Source organism: Lates calcarifer, linkage group LG19 (assembly GCF_001640805.2).
Source record: "Lates calcarifer isolate ASB-BC8 linkage group LG19, TLL_Latcal_v3, whole genome shotgun sequence".
Classification (NCBI taxonomy): domain Eukaryota; kingdom Metazoa; phylum Chordata; class Actinopteri; family Centropomidae; genus Lates; species Lates calcarifer.
In genome coordinates, this window is record NC_066851.1 from 12,177,171 (window position 1) to 12,202,958 (window position 25,788).

At 42.9% G+C, this 25,788-nt stretch overlaps 1 protein-coding gene across 6 annotated transcripts in view; it reads right to left on the minus strand.

The window, feature by feature from the left end:
• eml1 (EMAP like 1) overlaps nucleotides 1-25,788 on the minus strand; it is a 63,325-nt gene that overhangs the window by 34,044 nt on the left and 3,493 nt on the right. The window contains exons 1-2 of one of the 6 annotated variants that reach the window (XM_051077927.1): nucleotides 22,245-22,296; nucleotides 18,653-18,706 (exon numbers count right to left, since the gene is read on the minus strand). Coding sequence is in view for 3 of the 6 variants with exons in the window: in XM_018683939.2 (XP_018539455.1) it covers nucleotides 6,342-6,408 (67 nt within the window). In the remaining 3 variants the exon portion in view is untranslated. Of the gene's footprint in view, nucleotides 1-6,341; nucleotides 7,050-11,267; nucleotides 11,354-18,151; nucleotides 18,380-18,652; nucleotides 18,707-22,244; nucleotides 22,297-25,788 lie in introns of those variants that run through there. The other 5 variants (XM_051077926.1, XM_018683941.2, XM_051077928.1 and 2 more) reach the window with 5 other exon arrangements.

The following is a 25,788-nucleotide window of genomic DNA, read 5'->3' on the forward strand; positions in this document are numbered from 1 at the left end:
AATCTATGAAGTGCCCAACTTCTCAAGAATTTCAGGTAGAAGATTCATGCTGGCACTACATGGACACCGGACTGTTATCGCAAAATAAGCTGCATCATTTCTGGCCACAAGGGTCAGCTACAGAGCTGCTGGCTCCCACAGACCTCAAACGCACACAGCCTGACTCTCCTGCAGCACATCTGCTGTTCTAGACAACAAAACACAAAAGGAGAAACAGCCTCTGTAGCCTCAATACAGCTGTAACATGTACACCTTTAATGAGCACACACTGTCACTCGGTGTAAGTGTTAGCAGATAATGGCTCACTATTCTGCAGAGTGAAAGAGAACGTGCAGGGCAAAGCCTTATCAGTAGAAAGGGGAGAAAAAAGTGACAGAGATAAGGAGCTGAGGGGGGGGGGCAGCATGACTCGTGACTAGAGAAGTCCAAAAACGCCCTGCTCAGTATCTGGAGATAAAAAAGAGAGAGAGAGAGAGAAGCACTCTGAGCTCCACTTGGGGCATTCGCTGAAGATCAAAGAGTGGGAGAGAGTCTGACGCAGGGAAGCGTGTGAAAAGAAAACTGAAAAAAAGCTTGAGAAAGAGGGAAAGTAAAGCAAGGTAAAGGAGAGCAGGAGTCAGAATTTTAAAAATGGAAGAAATCCAGCGACACTGTGGAAGATAAAACGAACTGGAGAGTGGCGTGTGCTCACTCTAACACAGCTACAGGGAATCAATGTCAGCCTTTGAATGAATCAGCAGTAGTGAATTCAGATCGATATTTATTATACTGCTGCTCGGATACATGTTACAGTTACACATTAATAAGGACAGAGACACACTCCATTTCCTAATACTCCCCTCGCTCTCTGACATTTTTGTGCAGTTTTATGTGCAGCGGCGGAAATGTCAGAGCGCAGGTCGGCTCACCAGTAGGTTTTTACGAGGCATTGATAGATAAGGTGAAGGAATCAGGGAAAAAGAGAAGAATAAATACAGTGAGACACGGGCAAGGAGGAGAAAATAAGGCCAAGGAGTAGATATTCTGGTAAATACACAGTGCATTTTCAGGCTGGGAAAGAGTGAATGTGAGTTTTACTTAAGAGCATAACAAAAAAAATACTTTGAAGTCTCACTTTATAAAACAATTTCTGACCACAAAAGGCTCACAATTCATGAATAAATGAAAGAAAAAGAAGGTTCTATCATCACTATTTGGACTAAAGTTTCAGTGCAGATTCTAAATCAAGGAAATCAAAAGTCAGTGCACCCTCCTCCTCCTCCTCCTCCTCCGTTATCCTTTCTTGGCTACTGTGGTTGGTAACGTGAGCAAGACTTTAATCCTAATCCCTCTACACGTGCCATCATCAATCGGGGTTTGGATGGAGATACCTATAGATGTGCAGCCAAGAAAGGGGAGGAGACTGGATGAAGTCATGTCACCTCTACTGCGAATCAAAATACCTCCAGCAAACATCAAACGAGCCTCTGTCTTTATTAATTTCCCTCTGCGCCCTGTGTGTCCATCCCATCCATCTGCCCTCTGTCTTCTCTCATGTCTCTACATTCTGGTCGTGGAAAGATTTTCTGATTAAATTAACATTTGTTTTTTCCCCCAATTAAAAACTTCCTTCCTCTGGTCTTTTTCCCTGTGTCCTCCGTCTACCCCCTTCACCGTGCCCCCTCCTCTGGGTTCTCACTGGCATGTTGCGGTGCCTTCATGCCATGGGTGTGACTGCCGCTGAGGTGAGGGGCTGCGGCATTGTACCCGTGGCTGTACAGCACAGGAGTGTGGAGCAGGAAGATAAAGGGATGTTTGATCCAAATCTGAGTAGACATCATTATCTAAAAGGTAAATGAGCGCTTCACATGAGTGAACACAGGGGGGTGGATTTGTCAGGGTGGAGAGACTGGGCACCGTGAGATGAACATGAGTGTGTGATCATCAGTATTACTGTGCTGTAAGTGAGCCGGATTTACTTATTAACAGATTTATCAGGAGCTAATGAACATAGAATCGCATTAACTCCTTTTTTTTTTTTTTTTGCACTAATGGTTCTGCATGTTTTAGCTACGCATCTCACATACTCAACATAATTGCCAGTTATTGTCCAAAGCACAATAATATACATTCATAAACATAAACTCATTTTCAACTTCAGATACAGCCATTATGTTCAGTGTGAGGTGAATATCAACTTGCAGAGATTTTGAAGGACAGGTTCACATTCTTTCAAGTCCATCTTAAAACAATACTCACGCCCAAAATGTTACTGGTTGCTCCTTTCTCAAAGCACTTTCAGAGTAAGTAATGGAGAAGAGAAACAACCACAGTGACCAGTAACTTTATCAATACATTGTATTTACTGTATAGGCATGTCAGTTTTGTTTTGAGCTAGACTGGGAGGAAAAAGTGGACCTCATTCTTTATACTTGACTGAGATCAGAGCTGAAACAATATATCGACTGACAGAAAATTTATCTGCAAGCAATTATGATAACTAACTGTTTAGGTCATATATCGGCAAATTGCAACATTCACTGTTTCCTGTGACCTCAAACATGACAATTTGCTGTTTCTCTCTGTTTCATGTCATTGTTTTACATTATTTGTTTGGGTTTTGCACATGTGGTCAGACAAACACCATCTGAAGAAGTTATCTTAGATTCTGGGAAACACTGATGGGTATTTTGTCACTAGTTTCTGTCTGTAGATTATTAAAAATGCAGCACATCCATCAACATCCATAAAAGTGAGCATTTTCATTAAAATCCCTCTGTAATGCATTTGCAAGAGGAGGCCTGTTTTAAACACTTACTGGAGGTGCATTCAAGGACACTTCAACACCTACTAATTGAGAGTGAACTACCAAAAAGCACTGATTTTGTGCTGTAAATTTAAAGATAAGAGGATGAACAATAAACAGACAGGACAATGCATGAGTTTGCATGCTTATTGTAGTCGCAATTCCTTTATAAGTTGATTTTAATGCTGCACAGAAATGAATGGAAATGAATTAGGGACGTAAGAAACCAAAAGGAAAAGTTCTGGTAGGCTTTGGAAACTGGTCTGGTAACGTTTAAGCAGTCAAACCAAGCAGAAACACTGGGATACGCTTTTTAAAGCAATGATAACATCAAATGCTCACTTTCTTTTCCTTAAAATGGACAACAATCCTGCCAATCTGATAACGCAACATTAGTAAATTCTGTAAAAACAACAGCAGTCTCATTACTGGCCACACAACACAAGCTAATTCAATCAAATCTGTCCTCTCCTCCAGACACAGCTGATTCCAAATGTGATTTAACACAGAAAAAAGCCTCTCTGAAGGATTCACTTCCTTTATCAGCTGTAATCTGTGTGTGTGTGTGTGTGTGTGTGTGTGTGTGTGTGTGTGTAATGGGGCTAATTTTCAGTTAGCCTGAGCTAGTCCCGACCTCCTGAGGACAAAGCATGCAGCCTGCACTGGTTTCTGCAGTTTAGCTGACCTAGTCTCCGAACATTAGTCTGGTTGGATGCTCCTACAACACACGGACCGAGAGAGGGAGGGAGGGAGGGAGGGAGAGAGAGAGAGAGAGAGAGAGAGAGAGAGAGAGAGGGGAATGAATGACATCATTGACTTTTGCTTTGAGTGGATCTGGGTTCAGCTGGATGACAGCAGCAGAGGAGTATGATGTCACTTTGGCCTACAGGCCCGACACAAATACAAATACAAACACACACACACACACACACACACACACACACACGCGCGCACACACACACACACACACACGTACACACACATACCCGCTGGTCCTGCGGATGTGTAAGCGCACTCCAACCGACACATACATCAGCATTAAGTCGGACACGCTTGTTTTAACTAAGGTTCACCCAATTAAGCAGTCTGTTGGAACAACGAACAAGGCGCAGCTCACTCGCCGTGAAGTTGTGCTGGACATGGGTGTGTGTATACGTGTGTGTGTGTGTGTAGGTAAAGTAAGAGAGAGAGGGAGAGAGAGAGAGAAAAGCAGGGGGTCGGAGGTTGGAAAATCCCTGGCAACAGCCCCTGAGCAGCATGTCTTATTTCAGCGACTTTCTCGCAGAGGGGAAACATGACATTGTAAAGGATTACAAACAACCTTGTAGCGTCAGACAACTCACAGACTCTCCCTCAGCTCTAATGTCACGACACCACAAGAAGTACAAAAACAAAACCTTAAGAAAGAGTTAAAGGTATACTAAGTGGACAAAGAGTAGTTTGGATTCTCTGCATCTTTCTGTAAAAAAATAAAGACAAGATTGAATTTTTTCAAGCCATATTTCACTCCTTTAATACCAAACTCATGTCACCAAACCACTGAGCCTCGAGGGCGACACGGATACAGTATATACTGCAAAAGCTGTACCTGCCTGCATTATAATTAGCGAGAGCTTTAAAGGTCAGTCATTTCCTCAGAGGAAGTCGTAGAGCTTCTACTACTGTACAGCCACTGCTACACCTGTTTTTCAGGTCAATCCAACCGACCCACCTCAGGTGTTATCTCTGGCGCCGTCAGCACTTTGCTCATCACATAGGAATACAGCATGTGAGCAGAAAAGACGCACCTCTCTCTTCCCTGCCAAACATGCAAACCATGAAATGGACTCAATCTGATGCCTCACCTTTCTTACTTATCCCTGTTTCCTTTACACTGCAAATGAAGTAGATGTATTTTTTCTAAGAAGTAATTTATGGACCAAGTGAAGCTGTGCAGGAAACAGCTGTTACATCTCTCTTCTCTGCACTAAATATATAAAATATTCTAGACATTTTTCAGCTTTGCACAATCTATATCTCAACTCAACTATATCTCATCTGTGTCTCTTCGTCTGCATCTTCTCCTTTGTGATTGCTTTAAATTTAATGAGAGAAATCCATAAGGGATAAAAAGCTTTTAACTGGATTCACCACATCAGTGATTCATGAAAGTAGTGAAGTCCCCCAGTATCTATGGCAGGAAGAAGCTCTGTTCAATTCCACATCCATGATTTGTTCTGTTAAACAACGGCATTCCCTCATCCCATCAATTGCTATAGTGCTTACACAGCCCAGTAAATATTATAGATTTTTTCATTATCCACCAATGGCAATTACGTTACTCTATGCTTCGACAACGATAGCTTACACTCACTAACCAGGCACCACACAGTCAGCACACAATGAGAAATGTTAAATGTACAATAAAAACAGTGCAGGGGACAGGAGGTGACTTTCTTTCTCTGCGTATGTAAACATTTAATTTTATCTTTAGTTAACTGGTTGAGTGAAGCTCAGCAACAACATGGTTTAAACTCCCTCTGCTACAGTGTCAGAGACGCAGGTTATTGTGTAGGGGATAATCCCCTTTGTATGGCGGGCAGGCTCACTGACTGTCAGTATGCCAGCAGTGATGGTATCACTCAACTGGGCATCACACTGTAGAGAATCATTTGAAAACAACACAGCATTTCAGAGAAAATGTTCAGGACATGATGAGCTGGGATATAAGTGCTGCACAATATGATCAACACAGAACCTTTTGGAGCACAGTTCAGTTACAGATTCCACATTAAGGGTTTGCTTTTCAAGAAGAAACTAGAGCCTCTTGGAAATAAATCCTAAACTGATGTCATACTGATGTGTCATGCTGCTTTCCCTCTTCCCTGAGTCACTCTCTCCCACCCATAACATCAGCAAGGCTCAAGTACGGTTTCTCCCGCTGCCAGCAAATAAATTACATTAGGACAGAACAGAGCAGAACATGAGCGATAGTGTCCTGTCCTGTCACTCCTGCTCTGTCTCATTCAGCAAACTGATCGCAGTCAGATATATTCATACAACATGCCCTCATCACACCAAGCAGAACCAGAGTAATCAGGGCAGCGCTGCGAGCAAAGGACTGTTCCTCACCTTTCCTCCTTCTTTGTTTATTAGCTGTGCTGATGGCTGCTGGCTGCCGTGCACTGTTGACATTATTCTGGCACTGATTCCAGAAACTTCCTGTTAAAATCTAGAGTGTGCTTTTTTCTGTAAATGTCCTCTGTGGTAGCTCAAACATTCAAATGATCTCCTCTACATCTATTGGTTAATCAGTGCAGCTAGGCTTAAACAGTGAGGGAAAATGTTAAAGTCATGCACAGCAGCATAAAGGGCTGAACTCATTTCACCAAAGCCCTGGGAGCTGGAGCTAAAATAGCTCATGCCTGCAACACAGACACACAAACGCACACAGCCCAAGTGCACCTCTGCTCGGTGTCAAGTTTAGCCAGTCAGCTGATGACATGTCAAGTCCAGAGAAACGACATGCGGCTGAGGGAAGAGAGGGATGTGGGAGGGAAGGATTAGTTAGTTTTACCGTTGCAGAACTGTAGCAGTGATGAGGTGTCATACAAGCTGCTGTAGCTGGAAAACCCGTCCTCCATTCTCAACCTCTGCTCCGCTCCTCTGTGCTCCCCTCTGTTATCCACCACTCCTTCGCTGTCTCTCTCTCCTCTGGCTCTCTCTTCCTATCTCTCTCTCTCTGTCTCTCTCTCTTTCTCTGGTGACTCCCCTCTGTTAGTTTATCGTTCACTTGGCGTCCGAGGCGCTCCCTCCATTCACTCTGTACGGGTCAGGCTCCCTGGGTGAGTCACCATGGCAACCCATTCACTCCGATTATGTCATGTGAACTCTTTCCTCTTCTTATTCCTCCCCCTCTCACACACACACACACAAAAAAAGAAAAGTCCTGAACTACAGCAGAGAAACACTCCCTGCTGAAGAACGACTGCACCGGAGACCAAAGACAAGGAGTTTAAGAGGTTGCTGGTGGTTTTGTTTTCCCCCGTGCTTGTCCTCTCCTCCCTCTGTCCCCCCTCCCTCTGTTCTCCTCTCGTCCTTCTCCTGTCTTCAGCAGAGGCAGCTGTGTGTCGTTAGCGCTCACTGATCTCCAGCAGAAAAACAGCTTTAAGAGGGCTTGAGCTGAGAGCGCAGGCAGGCTCTGGCATAGGCAGTTACTGTGTGTGTATGTGTGTGTGAGTGTGTGTCAGGGGCTGTGTGTGTGTGTGAGTGTTTAGATAATGTTCGGGACAGCCCAGCCTTCCCCTGTCACACAGTCAGAGCGCAGGGGGGGGCTGGGCCTGTCAGATAGATCCGCCTCCTTTTGGCCGGTGAGAGAGGAGAGGATAGACGACGAGAGGGAGGAGAGGAAAGGCAGGGAGAGTAAAAAAAGGGGAGAGGGGAGGTACAGGAGAGAGGAAGAGATGAAAAAAGAGGTGAGGAAAAGGTAGAGAATGAGAAAGAGGGAGGGTTAGAGATGGACAAAAAAGGAGAAAGGGGGAGCAGAGGAGAGGACAAGCTGAGGTGTGGGAGAAGAGGTCAAAAGAGGAGAGCATGAAGTTGGGTGGGAGTGGAGAGGGGAGGAGAGAGAGCAGAGAGGCAAAAGGGAGAGGTTAGTAGAGGGGAAAAGAGGGGAGGAGAGGAGAGGAGAAAAGATGAAATGGGGAGAGGACAAAGTAAGGTAGGGGAGAAAAGGAGAGGGCAACAGAGGAGAGAAGAAGGGAGGAGAGAGGAGGGGAGACAAGACAGACAGAGAAAAGAGGAGAGGAGGAAAAGGGACAGGACAAGGCGAAGTAAAAGAAGAAAGGAGAGGACAAAAGGGCAGGGAGAAAAGGAAAGGAAAAACTATGGGGGCAGGAGAAGAGAGAGGGAGGGGGGTGAGAAGACAGGGAAGGGTAGGAAGGAGAGAAGAGGAGAAGGAGACAAAATGCAAACAAATGAGGGAGAACAACCAATGTTACTAATGAAGCGACTGAGGGACTGTGGGTCTTCAGAGACCAGTTGCCACCTTATACTACATCACACACACACATGCGCACACACACACTGTATGTAGGCTAATGGTATGGAGTCACATGGGGACGCACCATAACAAACCAACGTCACATCTTTCCCCGCAGCCACCACCAAACAGTCAAACCCAACGCTGCCAGGAGATCTCTGCTGTGGCCAAACATGATTATCATTCTGTCCTCTGTCTGTCTTATCTGGCCCGCTGCAGACTGCACAGAGACCGAGGGATCCTTAAAACAAGGACAAGAGGGGGAGAGAAGGAAGAGGAGACTAGGGGATTGATGAAAGAGAGAAATAAATGGGATAGAGGGGGAGGGGGTGGAAGGAGAAAAAGAAAGAGTGCTTGAGGAGGGTGAGGGGTATCGAGAGAAGGAGCAAATTAAAAAGTGAGCAGGGTGGGAGTTTACTGAGGGGAAAAAAGAGGGATATCCTATAGAATAAAAGGGGGGAAACTGGCTGCTTCTTTATTCTGACTCGGGGTTTTGTATATGCATGTAAGGGGGGGGGGTCTTCTTTGCATTATTTATAATTCAAGCTTGCAGGGAAAAATAATAAGCCGACAGAAGACAGAGTCTGTGGCCTATATTCACGTCGGAAACACTCCCCCCCTTTCTTCCTAGATCACAAGACGGAGCCGACAAAATTACACAAAGGCAGGGATGCTCTGAAAACAGCAGAGGAAGAGACCATGAAAGGACGCATTTGTTTCACTCTCTGTTTTTATAGCAGCCCAGCAGAGGCGATACAATCTGTCTGCGTGACGCTCTCTCTGCCTGTGCAGGTATCTGTCCGTTTATCTACAATCGCTTCCCGGTTCAAAGGCGGGCCTGGCTAGATTTGACCTTTACCGGCGGGATGAAAGGGATGTGGCGAAGCACCTTTTTAACGGTAGATGAGTAAAAGCCTTGATCGGTTTATGGTTCAAGGCCTCCGTGTTGTTGACCTCTCAGCTGCAGCACCCTCTCTCTCTCCCTCTGGAAAACACTGCACTCTGCTTCACTTATTACACAATAACATCGAGCCAGCAATAGATCTACCGAGCTCAGCAGCAGATGGGATTATGTGAGAAAACAAGGTGCTCATTGTGATGCAGTACAAGGCCGGTGTTGCATTTGCACACTGCAATACTTGTTTTGTGAAATCACAAGGATATTACAATTTCAAAACACTCAGAAAGTGAGATGAAGTGTTGACCTTTACAGCATTTGTACACGTTGCTCTTTGTCTGCATCTCACAGTTAATATTCTTACAAATGCACCACGGTATTTGCATTTATATGTGATCAGCCCTAAAATGTTCTTAACCACAAAAAGGCCACAATTTCCACAGTTTTGATTCAGATACAGGAAGGAATTTCATGCAGCTCCTGGCCCTGAGTACAAGCAACACACACACTAAACATCCTTTGTGTTTTGTTCTGCAGACTGCAGCCACAGTGGTGTTTTGTCTAAGAGCCTCAGATTATTGTAAATCTCATTCTGGGGGCAGATTTGGGATCTAGATTAGGGGCAGGTCCGGGGTTTTGTATGAGTCTGTCTCCTCTGTGCATATGTTCACGTGAGAAGAGGCAGCTAAAACTGGGGTATATTCCCTCCAAAATCCACCAACCCCCTCCAACCACCCTCCCCATGGGTCTCTAAACCCCACCTACAACCCAGCCCAGCGGGTGGCAGGTGGTGGAACCGCTGCTGCTTCACCCCTCCTCACTCCACACCTCCCCATTGTTCCCCCCTTTTCAACCACCCATCAGTGAATCCAGAGGGTGCACTCACAGAAAGGAAATTTAGGGGGAAATAAAAAAAAGTTTAAGAAATGTAAATTATGCAGTTAAGCAAAAGAAGCCCCCTAACAGTCTGATAATTTTGCACAGCATGAAGAGTCAGAGCACATGGTTAGCTTTCTGACCATATAACATCTGGCAGGGGTTCACTGTCTTGTTCAAGAGCACTTAAACAACACTTGGCATCAGACCTCCTTTGCTTTCTCACCTGCCCTGCTGTCTCTGTTTTTACAGCTTTTGTTCTTTGGAGGCATTTCAAGGTTGTATTCAAACTGAGTGGGTTGTTCATTTCTTTTTTCTTTTTTTTCTTCTCAGACAGAAACTGCTGACATTCCTTTTATCCACAGATGATCAGTCAGTCTGTCAGTGGGCCAGGATTATACACAATCAGATCCAGAGCTGAGATGGAAACAAGGTCAATCCTCTGTATGATCCAGCCACCATCTGCGTGCCTGTCCTGGTTATTGGGCTGCTTTGTGCTTTACACCAAATTAATCCAACCTGGGGCCTTAGTGATTCATACAAACACTGAAGTTAGACAAAGCTTAGGGACACGTGTAATATTTTATTCAGTCAGTCAGGCTGGTCAGACTGTATACACACATTAATGACAATGTTTTTAGGCTAGCTGCGTGAAGGATTGCTCCAACTGGTTAAACATTACAATATGGTAGCGACTAGTGAAGTTGGCAGGTTTACCAAACAGGATTTCACAAGGCCCACTTAACTGTCCTTATCATGATATAAAAATCTAAATCAACAATAACGGGGTTGTTTATTTTTTCACTGAAGCGACTTGAAAAATGAGAGGTGAATGTGTTAAATCTAAAATGCAAATGTAGCAGCAGGTGGCAAAGGTCACCCAATATGAGCCTGTGCCAAAGCAAAGAGAACAAGCCAACAGGAAAGAGAGGGCAGAAAATCCTCACTGTGAAACAAGTGTTATTCATTTATTTCCCCAGTGATAACACTCACGCAGAGTTCATGGCTTTAACAGTCTGGTTGCCAACTCACTGTCAGCAAGCAACAGTGAAAGACTGAAGGGCTGATATTAATTGTAGATCCAAAGTAATCTTTTTGTAGCCATGCTAGGAGTATATGGCTGGTCTATCCTGACTGAAGTAACTACTGAGTGGATTGCGATGAAATTTTGCACAAACATTCATTGTCCCCATAGGATGGATCCTAATGACTTTTGTAATCCACTGACTTTGCCTCAGTTCCATCAGCAGGTTGACATTTCTAGTTTTAAGATAAATGTCTCAACATTTATTGGAAGGAGTGTCATCAAATAAGCTAATAAAATTTCCGTCAGCCTCAGCTGTGTTTGTGTTTAACGCTAATTTCAAAATGTTAGCATGATAGCTTGCTAACTAAGATGGTGAAAATAGTAAACATGATGCCTGCCAAGGTTCAGCATGGTAGCAGTGTTATTTTAAGCATGTTAGCATGCCAGTGTTAGCATTTAGCTCAGAGCTGTGCCTCTAGGCTAAAGACTCACAAAGCTGCTAGCGTGGTTGAGACTCAAGTCTTTTTTTTTTTGCAGGTATGAACAGACACAGAACAAGCAATAATGACAAAATGTTACATCTATTGTACATTCATATAAACTGCCTGCTCCCCTCTCTATTAGAAAAATTACAGATTTATCTTTTCATATCTTATCTTACCTTAGGCTTTGGTCCATGAAACCAAGATCAACGCTCAAACTGTGACAGTGTGACATCTCCTAACAGTATCTGTGCTAGTGGTGCACCTAGATGGTGAGGAGAGAGCAGACGAGCAGAGGATGTAATACTGTCAGTGACTGACAGGTTCACTCTTTTAATAACTGTCTGGACAGGAGAGCAGAGATAGAGAAAGGGAGAGAGAGAGATTGAATGTGAAAGGGCAGAGTAAATCAGCTGAGTGACGGTTGAAAATACATCATGTCCCACCTGCTGGAGAAAATATCCTGCCATTTCTATACATGCTTATCAGTGTAGACGTCCAAGTCCAGATTAAAACACATTTGACAATTCTGCATTATGAACTCTGGTACCTTTGCGCTGGTTATTATTAGCTTCAAGAACTGACAGCAAAGAGACTGAGTACTGTGTGCTTCTCATTTCAGCCCATGATGCATTTATCAAGGTCTAGTCGCACACTAATTAGGAGAAAACTGACAAACCACTGTTTGTTATGTGTGTGAAAGAGAGACAAATAGTTTAGTATATTCCAGCAAGATCAAGTTGAATCCATAAAGAGGAGCCTTTGTTGAAAATTTTTGTCATCATGAATTATGTGGTGAAAATGTGACCTAGATTCAACGGGGGAGAATCCAGCAGAGTGATAACATTTTGTTCACAGCTCTGCATAAGAAAAAAATCACAAGGGGCTGCATCAGGCACAATATGAGTACACTAATGGTAACATAAATGTTGCATTCAAACCCTAAACATGGTACATGCTCTGACTTATCCCAGTACATTTTCTACCCTCGTACCTGCCATCCTTATTACATCGTTAGTGAAAGAAGCTGCAGTCATGCTAGCAGTTAAAAGGCTGTAGGGACAGTGGTACTTTGAGCTAAATTCTATCTTTAGCATACTAATATGCTCACAATGAGTATGCTAACGTGTTTAGCAGGTATAATGTTTACCATGCTCGCCATGTTAGTTTAGTGTGTTAGCAAGCTAACAACATTAGCTAACTAGCACTAAACAGGCATTAGCTTAGGCTGATGGGAGTGTGATTGGTTTTTCGAGTTTGGTCATAAACCAAAGTACTGGTAGTCAGGAGGACTTCAATGAACCAAGTTTCAAGTTAGTCCATACAATATCTGCAAATTACCAAAGTCATTAGGATTCATCCTCTGGGGACCATAAATGTCCAGATAAAATGTCACTGTAATTGATCCAAGAGTTGTTGACACATTTCAGTCTGGACCAAAGTGGTGTTCATATAGTATGCGAGTGCATATCAATACTTTATTGTGCCATCTGCTCCAACCAAGTCCACTTTTAAAACTGCATATTTCAGCCGAGGTTTCCTTATGAAATCAGGTGACTAATGCAGATTGTGTAGCATATTTTTTGTGATATCAGAACACAGTAACAAGGCCACAGGATGAAAGCAAAAGGCAGCAACACACTGCAGTGCACTGCTGTGGGACACACAAGCAGCAGCAATGCCAAATAATGATGTTATGATTCAGGAAAACTGGGTCACCACTTGTGTTTTTAGTGCAGTCTTTCCGTCATGGTCTCTAATAGCATTATGCATGTAGAAATCCACTGCCAGACTCTGTAATATCTACAAAGGCCCACATTTAAGAATTTTAGCAAAAGAGGGCGTCGTGGGAATGTACAGTATTTTGAGTGTCACAGCGGGGCTAACAAAATGATAAAATGACAACATATCTTAAGGGCATTTTGTCTTTTCAATATATATAGGTAAAATTGATCTGATTAATACTTGATCAGCACTTAAAGAAGAAAAATAAAACCGTAAACACAGGCTCTGCTGTGGGGCTGCAGCTACAGTCACCGTACGATAAACAAGGAAATACTTATTGGATTCAAGGTGAATGACAGTGAAAGTGTTTGGTGGTTCAGACTTTAAACACAATAAATCCTATCCCCTGTTAAGTCTCGGTGGATGCCGTGTCAAAAACAGACTTTATGGGGGAGAGACAGTGAAGGCACGCGAGCGTAGAGGAGAATCTGCTTTTGGTCTGTAAATAGCTCCTAATCCTGAGGCTGTAGAGCAGCGTTACATGTCCTACTGCTTCTCCTCTTCCTTCTCTGGTGATATATATAACCCTGTCAATTCCAGGTCAAACAGCACTCAAGAATTATAGATCACCAAACCACTATGTGTGTATTATAGCATGCTGTCTCTCCCTATAGCACAGGTTCTTTAGTAACCCCTGACATTGGGCGAGAGGTGGGTTACACTCTGGATGCCAGTCCATCGCAGGGCCAACACAAATAGACAAACAACCATTCACACTATCACTGACAGCTACGTCACAGCCACATATCAACAGTAACTGTATAAAACCCAAAGTCAAAATCCTCATCCAATTCTACTGAGACGCTGGTAACACAAAGTTGAGCAGAGCATAAGTACAGTACTTGAGGAAATGTAATTATATTTCACCACTGGTTGAGAATCACGGACATTTACAAGGACATAAATAAAGTCATTAAATAAAACCACACAATCCACAAAGTGAGTCTGGCTGACTGGCTCTAAAGGTGAATAAAGAAGTGAATTCATCTACCAAACATGCAACTCCTAAAAAGGTGAACCCTTTATCCAAATGTAAACTTAAGATCAACCCCAGTGGTTTGTATACATTATATAACTCTGTGTAAAGAGAAGATTCCCCCAGAAGCAACTATTTCAAGCAACTCTTCAGCCATGCAATGTACTTCAGAGATGAAAGATTAACCTTTTTTTGACCATAACAACTCCTCTGTCTCTGTTGAGTTTTAACAGTAGTTCCCTCTTTGAATCTCTGCCTAAAGTCAGTTTTATTTACACAGCCAACAATCACAAATCACACATTCGCCTCCAAGGGTTTCACAATCTGTACAGCACAGACACAATATTCAGACCCTCAATTTGGATTATGAAAAACTCCTTTAATCCTTCCTTTTAACGGGGAGAAAAGAGAACAAATATTAAAAGGGTAAGAGAGGATGTCTCCCTCTTCCAGGACAGAGTGGGCACAGACATGCTAAATATATATAAATACTGCCCATGTGTGGAGAACAGGATTAGATTTTCAGTGAGCACATAGGCAAACACTTTGAGAGGACTGATGTGAACTGACAGGCAGGTAAGAGAAAAAAGCAGATGGCTACACAGAGAGTATTATTCTGCACAAAAAGTATGACATTCATAACATCTTGACACCATAGCACATCATATTGTGAATATTACTTGAGCCTTTATTGCTTCTGTGTCACCCTTTGCTGCCTCCTCCCGTCTCCTTTCTCCCCGCCTGACCTCCTCATCTTCACACTAATGATGCCATAGAAGTGGGGAAGACGGGTTATAAACCACACTGAGTCCTCTACATCTAATCTATATGTTAATGAGCCATAAGTTGGACACAGAAGTAGAACAGGACTGGTGTAATTCAGTGGACTACACTCCATGGAAATCTACTAATGTGACTGCTATTGAGTACAGCCATTAAAAAGCAGGAAACAGCACCAAACAGCAGGTCAGTGGGAGACCCTGTAATTCGTCAACCTCCTGCAAACACGAAAATGATTGATTTATCTAAAAAGCACACTGCAATCTGAGTCCACTATGAAAATCCAAGAGTGCTATGGTGTGTAGCATGGACACACACTGCGCATCCCGGAGTGTGCTGTGTGTTCTCTCAAGCGATGGCAACATTAATCACATCTGACTTGGCCCCTGAAACATCCATGTACACCCTTCCCCCATTTCCTGAACAATCAAGAACTCTGCTTCACTCTCCCCGTCTCTGTACAGGCAACATACAACATGCATGTACTGTGAATGCACACAAAGCTAGCATGACCAAGGGGTAAAAATATATGTAGCTCTTACTTTTATTTTTCATGTGCCACCTCCCACAGCATAACACTATAAACTTTCTAATGTCCATCATTCCATTTCAGTTTTTTTAAAAAAATCCTAACTCTTTATGTTTCCCACATTAATTGACTTTTCCTCCCGCACTTGCCAGTCTCTCCTCTCCTGCTCCTTTCAAAGTCAAAGCCAACTCAATCCTTCAATCGATGCAGCCTAAAATAAACTCTGCTGAGGGAAATCTGCCGTCTGCTGCTGCAGAGTTTACTCTAATGCATATGTTGTGGCAGTCTTGTTCCTCCCTGCGTGTCTCAAACATGCGCGCACGTGCCCGTACACACACGCAAAACTGTAGGTGACTGTGCTGAGACCTGTATGAGAAATGACCCATTTTCAGCCAGTCTGTTAACATGAGGAATAGGTTTGACATCAGCAAAGCTACTTGTCCTCTATTCAGGGCACAGATGGAGGGCTGACGTCAGAGGGCCATGACGCTGTCTTCATCTCTCATCTGCATTTTTGAACACACTCACTCCAGCGTGTGCCCACACACACACACAAACAAACAAACAAACACACACACACACACACACACACACACACACACACACACACAGTCTTCATGTACAGCATCTATATTGGAGGCAGGAGGTGGCAACTTGATGCTCATGGTTTCTCTGTCACATAAAGACTTGTCAGCTTCCACTGATGCTCCCATAAGTCTCTGACACACAGCTTTTCATTTTCCCCCAAACTGATCTCCGTGGAGACAGCCGCCGCCTCGCTCCTCGCCCCTTCATCCTCCCTACCCTCCCTGTCTCCTTTTCATTTCCCACTCACTTATCCCCTTTTGTCATATCTCATTTTCTCCAATGTGGTATCTCATCTGCTTTTGTATCCCCAGCGTCCTTTTCATCCTTTTTTCCCCCTAATTTAACTTCCCACTTTTCATGACACTCTGCTTCTCCTTCACTCAATGATTAGTACCACCATGTATAGAATATGCTAACACTGTCACCTGCAGGACATTTGATGAACTGCAACAGTTTGTTATGTCTTTTGCCTGAACCTCGGTGCTGGGAACCAAATGTGAATATCAAAATAAAAGTCTTCCCTGGAACTGAAACAATAAAGTCTAAACCATTCCATTTATTTCTCATAGATCCTATGATTACAACACAGCAACAGTCCTCCAAAGTAAACCATTAGGACAAAAATACATTTAAAACATCTGTAAATTATTTGCAATTGACAACCTTAAACTGGGGTTTCCACATTGTTTCCAACACAATTTAGACATGAACGTATTTTGTGTATTGCTCAGTGAAACCACTAAAACTGAACCTAAAAACCTCTCCTGACTCTCAGGCCTCTAGGCTACATTTATAAACAGTTTACTTCTACAAGCACTCAGACTCAACATATACACCTCTAGTTAACCTCTTCGGTGCCACAGATTTGTAGTGGGCCTCCCATTGCACCACCTTTGCACACCGACATCTGTTTTTTGGACAAGCACTCTTTAATCTACAGAACTTCATGTTAAAAGACACTCCTCCTATTTAGCATTACGCTGCTGTAACATTGCTGGGTTGGACAGATTAAAAGATTAAGTATCAGGTTTACACAACTTTTTTTTACATGTGCAGCTGTACTCCCAAAGACCCGTAAACAGGCTTTGATGTATAAAATCCAAAAGATATTTTCCGAATATACCAAATGTTTGAATAAAGGTTATGAGGCATCTCCTCATTGAAAATATTGCACAAGACATTCACAATGAGCCCCTTGTTGCTTGTGTGCAGTTGTGAAATTGACACCTTGCATTTGAATATTCTACTCAGCAACCAGACAAATGGTACATAAGGCGTTGTTTCAATGTAATATTGTGGTTGAAGTGGGAGACAAGTTTGTCTTATCAGCTGGTGGAGCAAACAAGGACAGGAGGACACACTAACTTAAGGATGTTTCAGTGTGTCACACAGTGATTTAGCTTATCAAGTTTGATGTCACTTCCTGGCAAATGCATTAGGGAACGATATGACATGATAATGGAGGTGTGGTCAGAGGATGGTCAGCTGCCTATCAGATGCAATTACCACAAAGTTGGCAGCTGTCGCCAAGGCTGCAGTTTATGTAACTGACAACATCAAACAGTTCTCATACTGCTGAGTCATGCTTAATTATACTGAAGAGGGAACCATGCATGAATTGAGCCAGAGAGGAAGCAGGAAGACGAGGGGATAAGGGGGACAGGGAGGGAAGATGGAGAGGAGGGAAAGAAAGTTAGAGAATGTAACATGAGAGAGTGAGTGAGTGAAAGAATGAGACAAGGGGAAGGTTTCTATTTATAACTGATTGTTTCTGTTAGTCTGTCAGCCGAGCAGTAGTAATGCCTCAGCTCCTCTGTCAGCCTGGCTGCACTTGAGGGAAATGACCCTTTACTTAATGCTTTGCTGCCACAGACACACACATTCACCTGCACATACACACACAGCACATCTTTATAGCGGTTGACCCCTTAGACCTGAAACTGCCAGCTCACATGCAGCACTGTTGTGTCCACAGTGTTTCTTCCCTCCATCCAGCCTGGCCCTCCTTTGCTACTGTCTCTCTCCTCTCTTTCAGTCTCTACACATCTCTGATTAAAAACGTCTGCAAAGTCATTCTGCATTATGTTGATGAAACCGGAGGGGAAAATCGCTCCAAGTTTCCATATAAGGGCCCAGGCTGAACCGGCTCCTCTTTGCAGCTGAATACTTGCTGGGTGAGGTGTCCCAGCGGAGGGCTTAGACTAAAACAGGATGGGCTGAGAAAGACCCCCGCCCTCAAACATACACATATTAACAGAAAACACCCACACACGCATATGCAGACTTGGAAATCTAAACAGTTTACAGACATGTGTGCAATCATGTGCGCCTCATATATCTCTTTTGAAAGTGCACATGTGGACACTTCCGCGCAAGGGTCACGCAAACTCTTTGTTTTCTCTTACCCATTGGAAGCCCCTCACAGTCAGACATGGCCACAGAGAGTGAAGAGGATCAGGACAGTGTCTTCTCTTGTCAGCTGAGTCTCTGCAGCCTGTTGCTTCTCTATCTGTGCCTCCCTTGTTTTTAATACTCTGGTCAAACTCTCTGTTATAGCCTCTTAGCTGTCAGGCGCTCTCTCTGTTTAGCTTTCTTACTTTACTTTCTATCTCCCTGTCCTCCCCCCTTCTCTCTCCCTCTCTCAACAATCTGACCAGTGGCCGGTACTTATGCCAATCAAACATCACACACTGTACTATTGGATACTAAATTTGTAACTAACAGTCCTCCCTTGGGATACTGTTTCCCATAGATATGGCAGGTCTTTTTGGAGATGATATCATGGACTTTCTCATGTATCTACAATACATATCTCACCATTAAAATCAAATAAAATAAACAGTTATTTTTCTTTCACATATTCTGCCACAAAATAAGGAGGTCAGGCTTTCCTCTTACAAACTCACCATGAAGTTGTCAGAATCCAATTTCCAGCAAACATTTCTCCTTATCCCTTGAGCCTGTAACAGGAAACACAGAAAAAATCAGTAAACTTCTTATCCCTTGAGAGACAGGTAGCTGGCACTGAAAGCTAAAAAGTTCAGTTTTTTTTTTTTTTTAGCAGTAGTAGCTTTTCTTTCCTGTGAGAGGCGCTAGTGTCTCATTGACTAGTGGCTCCTTCAAGTAAGGAGAAATGCTTTTTGGTCTCCTACTCCTCAAGTGTCCTGGATACCAAGAAATTTCCAGGGTCAAGTAATTCTGTACTCAAGACCGCCAGTCTGACAGCTAAACTTAATCTCTGTGCTCTGTTTTATTTCCTATAAATAAGACGGGAGCCATGTTTATGAGGGCTGCAATTCCTACAGAACTCAGGCAGACAGCCAGGGAAACAGAATAACACAGATAAAGTTCTCTATTTAGCAGAGAAACATGGAGTTAAGAGGAAGCATAAAGAAGAATCCATGAAAGGGAAAAGCAGGGAAATCAATGATCACAGCCAGCTTTGTCTGTCCTTCTTAATCCTTTCATAGCAGAGGAGACAAAGAAAAGTGCTTGTCAGGCACTCCATATTTCTGCACAGGCCCACTTGAGTGCACAACTGTTCCTCAGAACATACTTGACGCTGAGCAGCTCTGATTAAGCTCACCGCCGACCTTTCCACACTCTCATTCCTGAATTACTTTTCAGCTTACTCAGCTGACCCTTTGTCACTTGACTGAGAGGATTATCACGAGGGAAGGGTCCAGCATGTGACTAAGTGGGGTCAGATGGTAGACTTGTCCAGCAGCATCGGTGTCAGACAGAGGGTTGGATTTAGTGCTAGGGGGACCAGGGTTATCTCGAGACTTGAGAGAGAACATGGGGAATGAGGTGTAGAGAGGCTTCCTGCTCCATTATCTGTTCTCCAGTCCTGTCAGTGAGCCCCCTCCTCCCTCCCTCACCACCCAACCCCGCCCCCAAAACCTAACACAGCACCCCAGCCTTCACATGAGGGACCAACTTTGATGTTTGATCTCCAACTCTTGTTTGCAGAAGAGCTTGAAGGACCCTTTTGCAAACGTAACCTAAACCTTCACCCCACAGAGACCCCTCGACCCCTCTCACTCTGACAAACAGAAAGTGCACCGTCCACCACTGTGACTGTTTTTACACACTGGTGATCACATGCAATTACTTCGGCTGAGGTAATACGCTCCAGTGTCCTGACTAGTGCACCAATTACACTTAATTAGATTGTAAAGTAGTTTAACACAAGTTTTCAGGACTTATCTTGCAGTGGCTATAAACACTGCAGAGTTTACATGAACACAAGAAACTGGGGTATGAGGAGAAGTCAGGCTGAACATATTTAAATACCCACTGCAACAACCTGGGCACTTTAAAACCTCTGGTCACTAATAGATTTTGCTTATATTAAATGGGCCAACTACCACAGTCAGTTATGAATCTATTAGCAACAACAGTGATATTATGCTTCCCATTAGCTTAAGTACACAATCTTTACAAGCAAGAATGACATTTGTCAACAGTCAGTGTTGACACACTGATCTTAATTATCTGTTAATTAATTAACAGATAAAACACAATGCTCCTATTTTTATTTAAATCCAGGAAAACACTTCCTAATCCTCAGTGGTGCTATCAAATGGTAGTTGGATACCTGAATACTGAACTCTAAAAATCTAATTAGATGAAACAATTATAGTCAAAAACAAATGGGCAAAGGGCTGGGTGCATAGATCTGGCTGGGGAGGAAGTTATTCTGATGATTTAGAAATGGTTTAGAAATAAACAGATAGCAATGTTAGGATTCTGTGCACACAGCTGACAAAGTGGTGAGTACTGTTTTTTTTGTTGACTTTAGCTCATTTTCAAGCCAAATGCCAAAATATGTATAATTTGAAACATGTTAAATGTACCATCAAAACTGCAGATGTGAATATCATCATAATTTACCTTTCTAACATATTTCTGTGTATGTTAATATGCCAACAACTTGCTGAACAGTACAGAATACAAATACAGCATATCAATGAATATTACTATCAGGCAGTACTAAGGTAATATTATGTGTAAAGATACTGAATAAAATGGGACCTATTATCTCTCCACATGGAACACATTTGGTAAATTGAACAAAATCAGAAGACAAATTTCCAACATGTGCACACTTTGATCTGTATGTGTTTGTTGATTGATCATCAAACCACTTGCAAACCATATGCATCAAAATTAAATACATCTATTAAACAGTTGTTTATGGTCAGCTGTGCCAGTCGCCTTTGAAATATCAAAAAAGGTCTACAGTCTATTAGAGAGCAGAAGTAACATCAGAGGGGTAGCAGTAATTGCACTGTGATTTGTCTTGAAACCAGATGGATAGTGACCGTTTGTTATTTCCCTCAAAGCAAGTGTGGTACGCTTTTCATGTGGCACTGGTCCCACTCTGTTTACAGTCCCCATGTGCACTTGTTTCAAGCAATTACAGTTTTACAATAAAATGTGTATTGATGCATATTCATAGACACTTCATAGGACTCATAGAGACACCATAAAGCCCCTTTTCTACACTGTTAACAGATGATGAAAGGCATTTCCTTAACTTTCATCCTTTACTAAACTAGATGGTGACCTCTCCGATATGTCGCCTCTTCTCTTCAGTTTGTCTCAGCGGAGTTTAGATACAATAATTCAGGCTGGGAATTTGAGTCTATCCCAGGCCATCCTGTTCACACAAACCACCAGACAGCTAATTTTGTGGGCTAATGCTATTTGTTAATGCAACAGTGCCAGAGTAATTATAAAACATTCTGAATGTGAATTAGAAATGTGTCTCAAACAGTACATAACACTCTGAAATGTTTTCTACACAACAACATATTTATATTATACTATATCATCAGACTTATATATACTATCATGCCTGGTTTGTGTTGTTGTTAAATTGATAGATCATATATCTCTGTGGACACTGTTTGAATGTGATCAGGTCAGTTTTTGTTGAACGACACAGGGACATAATACTAATCCTATCCTGGACACAGGAGACAGCACCTACTCTTCCTCTCTCATTTTCATCACTTTCTCTTTCTTTTTCTATCTGTCTCTTCATCCTATCCTGTATCTCCTCTCCTCCCATAGCTGAGCTTGACTGATGCGTCTTTCATTTCCTCTGTGTCACTGGGAAGTAAACACAGGTCAATTACTATTTATTTAACGTCCCCTCCTCCGCTGGGATAACCTTGCAGTGAAGATGAAATTAAGCAGAAGCGGCTCTTTTTAACACGCATTTCATTCACAGACTGAACTGAAACAAAAGCATATCCGTTTTGGTTGAAAGTTTATCTCACATTAGATGTATGGAGTTCATGTTAGCTAGCGAGCTAACTGAATTAGCTAGCTCGCTAATTAACTAGCCAGCTAGCTAATTCACTCAACTAGCGGTATCAGGACGGACAGCAGCTGTTTAATGTACTGCGAGTATACAGGGGCTGCCGGTCAGATGATGTCTGGAGAGGAAATTCACTAAACAGTCCGCAAGTAAAATCATCTAGTTACCTGTATCACGCGTCGGTGGATTCAGTCAACAAACCGGAAGTTTGTTGACATAGTGACAGAGCCGCCATGTTGAGTAAAGTTTTAATAATAACGACAAGATAGTTCACTCCTCCTACACAAGCAGTGACACCGGTGATCAGATGAGAAAGTCTGTTATCCTGGTGTTGTACTATCCTGCAGCACCGCAGTTATTTTTGAACAGTTATGTCACGACCTTTAAAAAAAAAAAAAATTATATATACCTCCAGACGTCAGTGGTGGGTCCTGAAATTCGGGTCCGGAGATTTCCCGGTGCTCCCGACAGGCTGTCTGCCACTGGTTTATTTCTTTCCATAACTTTCTGTGTTTCAGTCAGTCCCGACTGACCTCTGGCTAAAGCACTCTCTCTTTCCACCAAGATGTTTTTCTTTCTCTCCCCTCCCCTGTGCCAGTCTGAGTATGTTTATGACATTAAGTTACTTATCTTTAAGCTTTGTCTTGTTTCCAAGTTGTGTTTATGACAGTCTAAGTTTAATTAAATTTGGTTGATGTAAGTTGTGATGTGCCAACACATTGTCCACACTATGGTATGTGGCATGTGTTGTTTTGTAGTCGTGTTGTGTAAGAATACTGTTGCTTATCATCATCAAATCATCATAATTAAAAACCATTAACAGATGAATATAATAATGAAATAAATGTATTATTTTGATAACCTTTTAAAACATTTTTAAAAGTATATTTAATTCTAAATGTCATTGATTATTTTTGAAAGGTGACAATTTGATTATTTAACTTTGCCAGTTTAAAAGTGTATAATTAAAGTGACTCTCCACACACTCAAAGTGAAATTGTCAGCAGCTTAGAGTTGTGATGAACAGTGATGACGTACTCATCTCACAACCAAAGCACGATACAAAAGGAAAATAAAATGTGTGTATATCAAAATACACTACAGGTGATAGCCAAGAGGGAGCTTAATTAATATGAGTGAAAAGGCCTCTAGCCTATTTTAATGGATCTATGTTAATGATCCTCCAATGGCAGCAGCAGTTGTATATGCAGGTACTAATGAACTCTTAATAGTGTTAAATCTAACAGCCTCTGAATGATTCCACTAACTGTTTTATGGCTGTGTGGGCAGAACCCTAATTGGGGACTTGTGGCAAAGAGCTGCAGTTCACAGCTCTCCACAGGTTTAACAACCTGCACAAGGCAACTGAAGCTGCACTTCACTGAGCCAAAGACAGAGAATGTAAACAAGTATTGCAATTACAGTTCGTTACTCAGTTAATTTATATTTCCACGTCAAGTATTTTGGCCGTCAAAAATACAGCAATGCATCTGGTAACACAAATAAAATACAAAACGAAGGAACGTGTTGTTTATAACAAAGATTTACATTAATTGTGCATTGAATAGCAGAAGGTAAAAAACAAAGTACTTCTTTGATTTGATAAAAGGCTTTTCCCCTCATTTCCTGGGCTTGTATATCTAATAAACTGGAAAAGTACAAGTATAGAGGAGGAGGAGAGTCTGTGCTAACAGTGTGCAAAATGAAAAAGTCAAGTTTTATGTGCAAAACAAGAACTCGGGTTGTTTGTCTGTTTCAAGAAATTAGAAAATCTCATCAAATTAAAAGCCCTGAATGCCCAAACTCATTTAATTAGTGTATAAATCTGTAAGTCAGGGAGAGTCAAAGGCTGTATTTGTGAAGAGGATTAACTGTGGAGGAGGAAGTCCTCCTCTGGCTGGGGGCAATAGTCCCCCCGCTGAGAAACGGCCGAGGTGTGACGGAGGGGATTCCAGAGCACGCAACAAAAGGCAGGCACTTTGATTTGAAAAGCAGTGGTAGTCAGCAACACACACACACACACACACACAAGCCACAGTTCCTGATCCTCAGCAGCACTGCCCTCAGGTCTCAGCGGGTTGAAAGACAGGGGAAACTCCAGATGCTTCACAGCAGTTGTGGGCTGTGACTTGGAAGAGGACGGGAGCAGTGGAAGACTGGCAGACAGAGGACACTGATGGAGGGTTGGAGTTACGTACGGAGTGGAACAATTTAACAGCAGCAGCGGAGGCCTAAATTAATAGCAAAGTGAAGGAGGCTTTTTTTTTTTGGCCCTGGAGGAGTGTTTCAAACAGAGAGAGAGGGCGGTGTGAGCAGCAGCAGCAGAGGTGGATGGGTGGGGTGGAAAAGGAGGTTCCAGAGACTGTGTATGATGGATGGACTGCTGAGGAAGAGAGGTCTGGGAGTGGGGGTGGGATTTTCAAAAGAAAAATGACCCAGCCTGCTGCTGTGATGTAGCAGGAGGGAATGCAGGGCAGAGGAACATGTGGGGATCTCATAACAGAAAAAGAAAGATTTTGCAATATTTCCAAGTGAGGCTGCTGAAGACACAAGACTGAACATTAAATACACTATTTTAGGGCTTTTGTGAATTATGCTTTGGCCTGTGACAATTTTTTAAAATTTCAATACACCATTTTGAGGCAAATTGTGCGACATTAGTTTTGCCATACACCAGATAACTTCACAGTGGGTCCATGGAGATGTCACTGGATACAACGCAGAGCTATTACACCTTTCAAGATGCCTCTGTGGCTTTAGTGGCAGGCATAAACCTTTTGACTGGGGTTAACTTCAGGGCTTTTAAAACATGATCCAGCCACCCCCCTTCACTGCAGACAGACAGAAATGAAAACCTCTCCTCCTCACACACACCTACTTGCTCGCTGCTTCAGGGCCTGCTAAAGCCATTATGACTCTAAAAGAGATAGTATCGGCTCCAGGCAGACAGACAAATAGTTAGTTAGACAGTTAGATATATAGACAGCGGCCTGCAAACTAAGGAGCCTGTGTGCTCGGGACGGGCCCGGCTAAATGTCTGGCTACTCTTCAGAGGCTCTCAGGTGTGACCGGCCCGGTCTCCTGTGTACCGCAGCCAAAGGGCGGCAGACAGGCACAGAGGTGTTTCTGTGAGCCTGGAGTCGAGTGAATATCTGCTCTATCTCTCCCGTCACAGGGCCGCGTACGCTCCTGCGAGCAACTCAAACACAACCCAGATCTTCTTTCCTGCAGAACTATGCAGGCTTTCACTGAGTTAATGCATATTTTTAGTCTGAGCCAAGGTCAAACTTTTTGCCAGAGACCTGCCTGACACGTAATTTCTCCCAGCAGCTGCGGTTTTTTACATTTGATGACTAACTTTGCATTTGAATCAAAGACTTTAGCCAGACCACAAATGCATTGCACCAGGATTTTAAGAGAGGATGATGGAGGCTTTGGCTCTTAGCTCAGTCATACACATCTCTCTTGCTGCACTAACACTGCTACACTGGTGGAGCCTGAACCCCACAGAAGAGGCCCTGATGTCCCCCCTCCCTGCACACACACACACACACACACACACGCACGCACAACTCTTCCCTAAAATTGCTGATGGCTTGTTTTCATGAACATATATTATTTCCAGATGGAGGTCATGAATAAAACCCGACGGAAACAAGTCGGGTGAAACTGGAAACTTAAAAAAACAGAAATGGTGGGGTATGGAGCTGA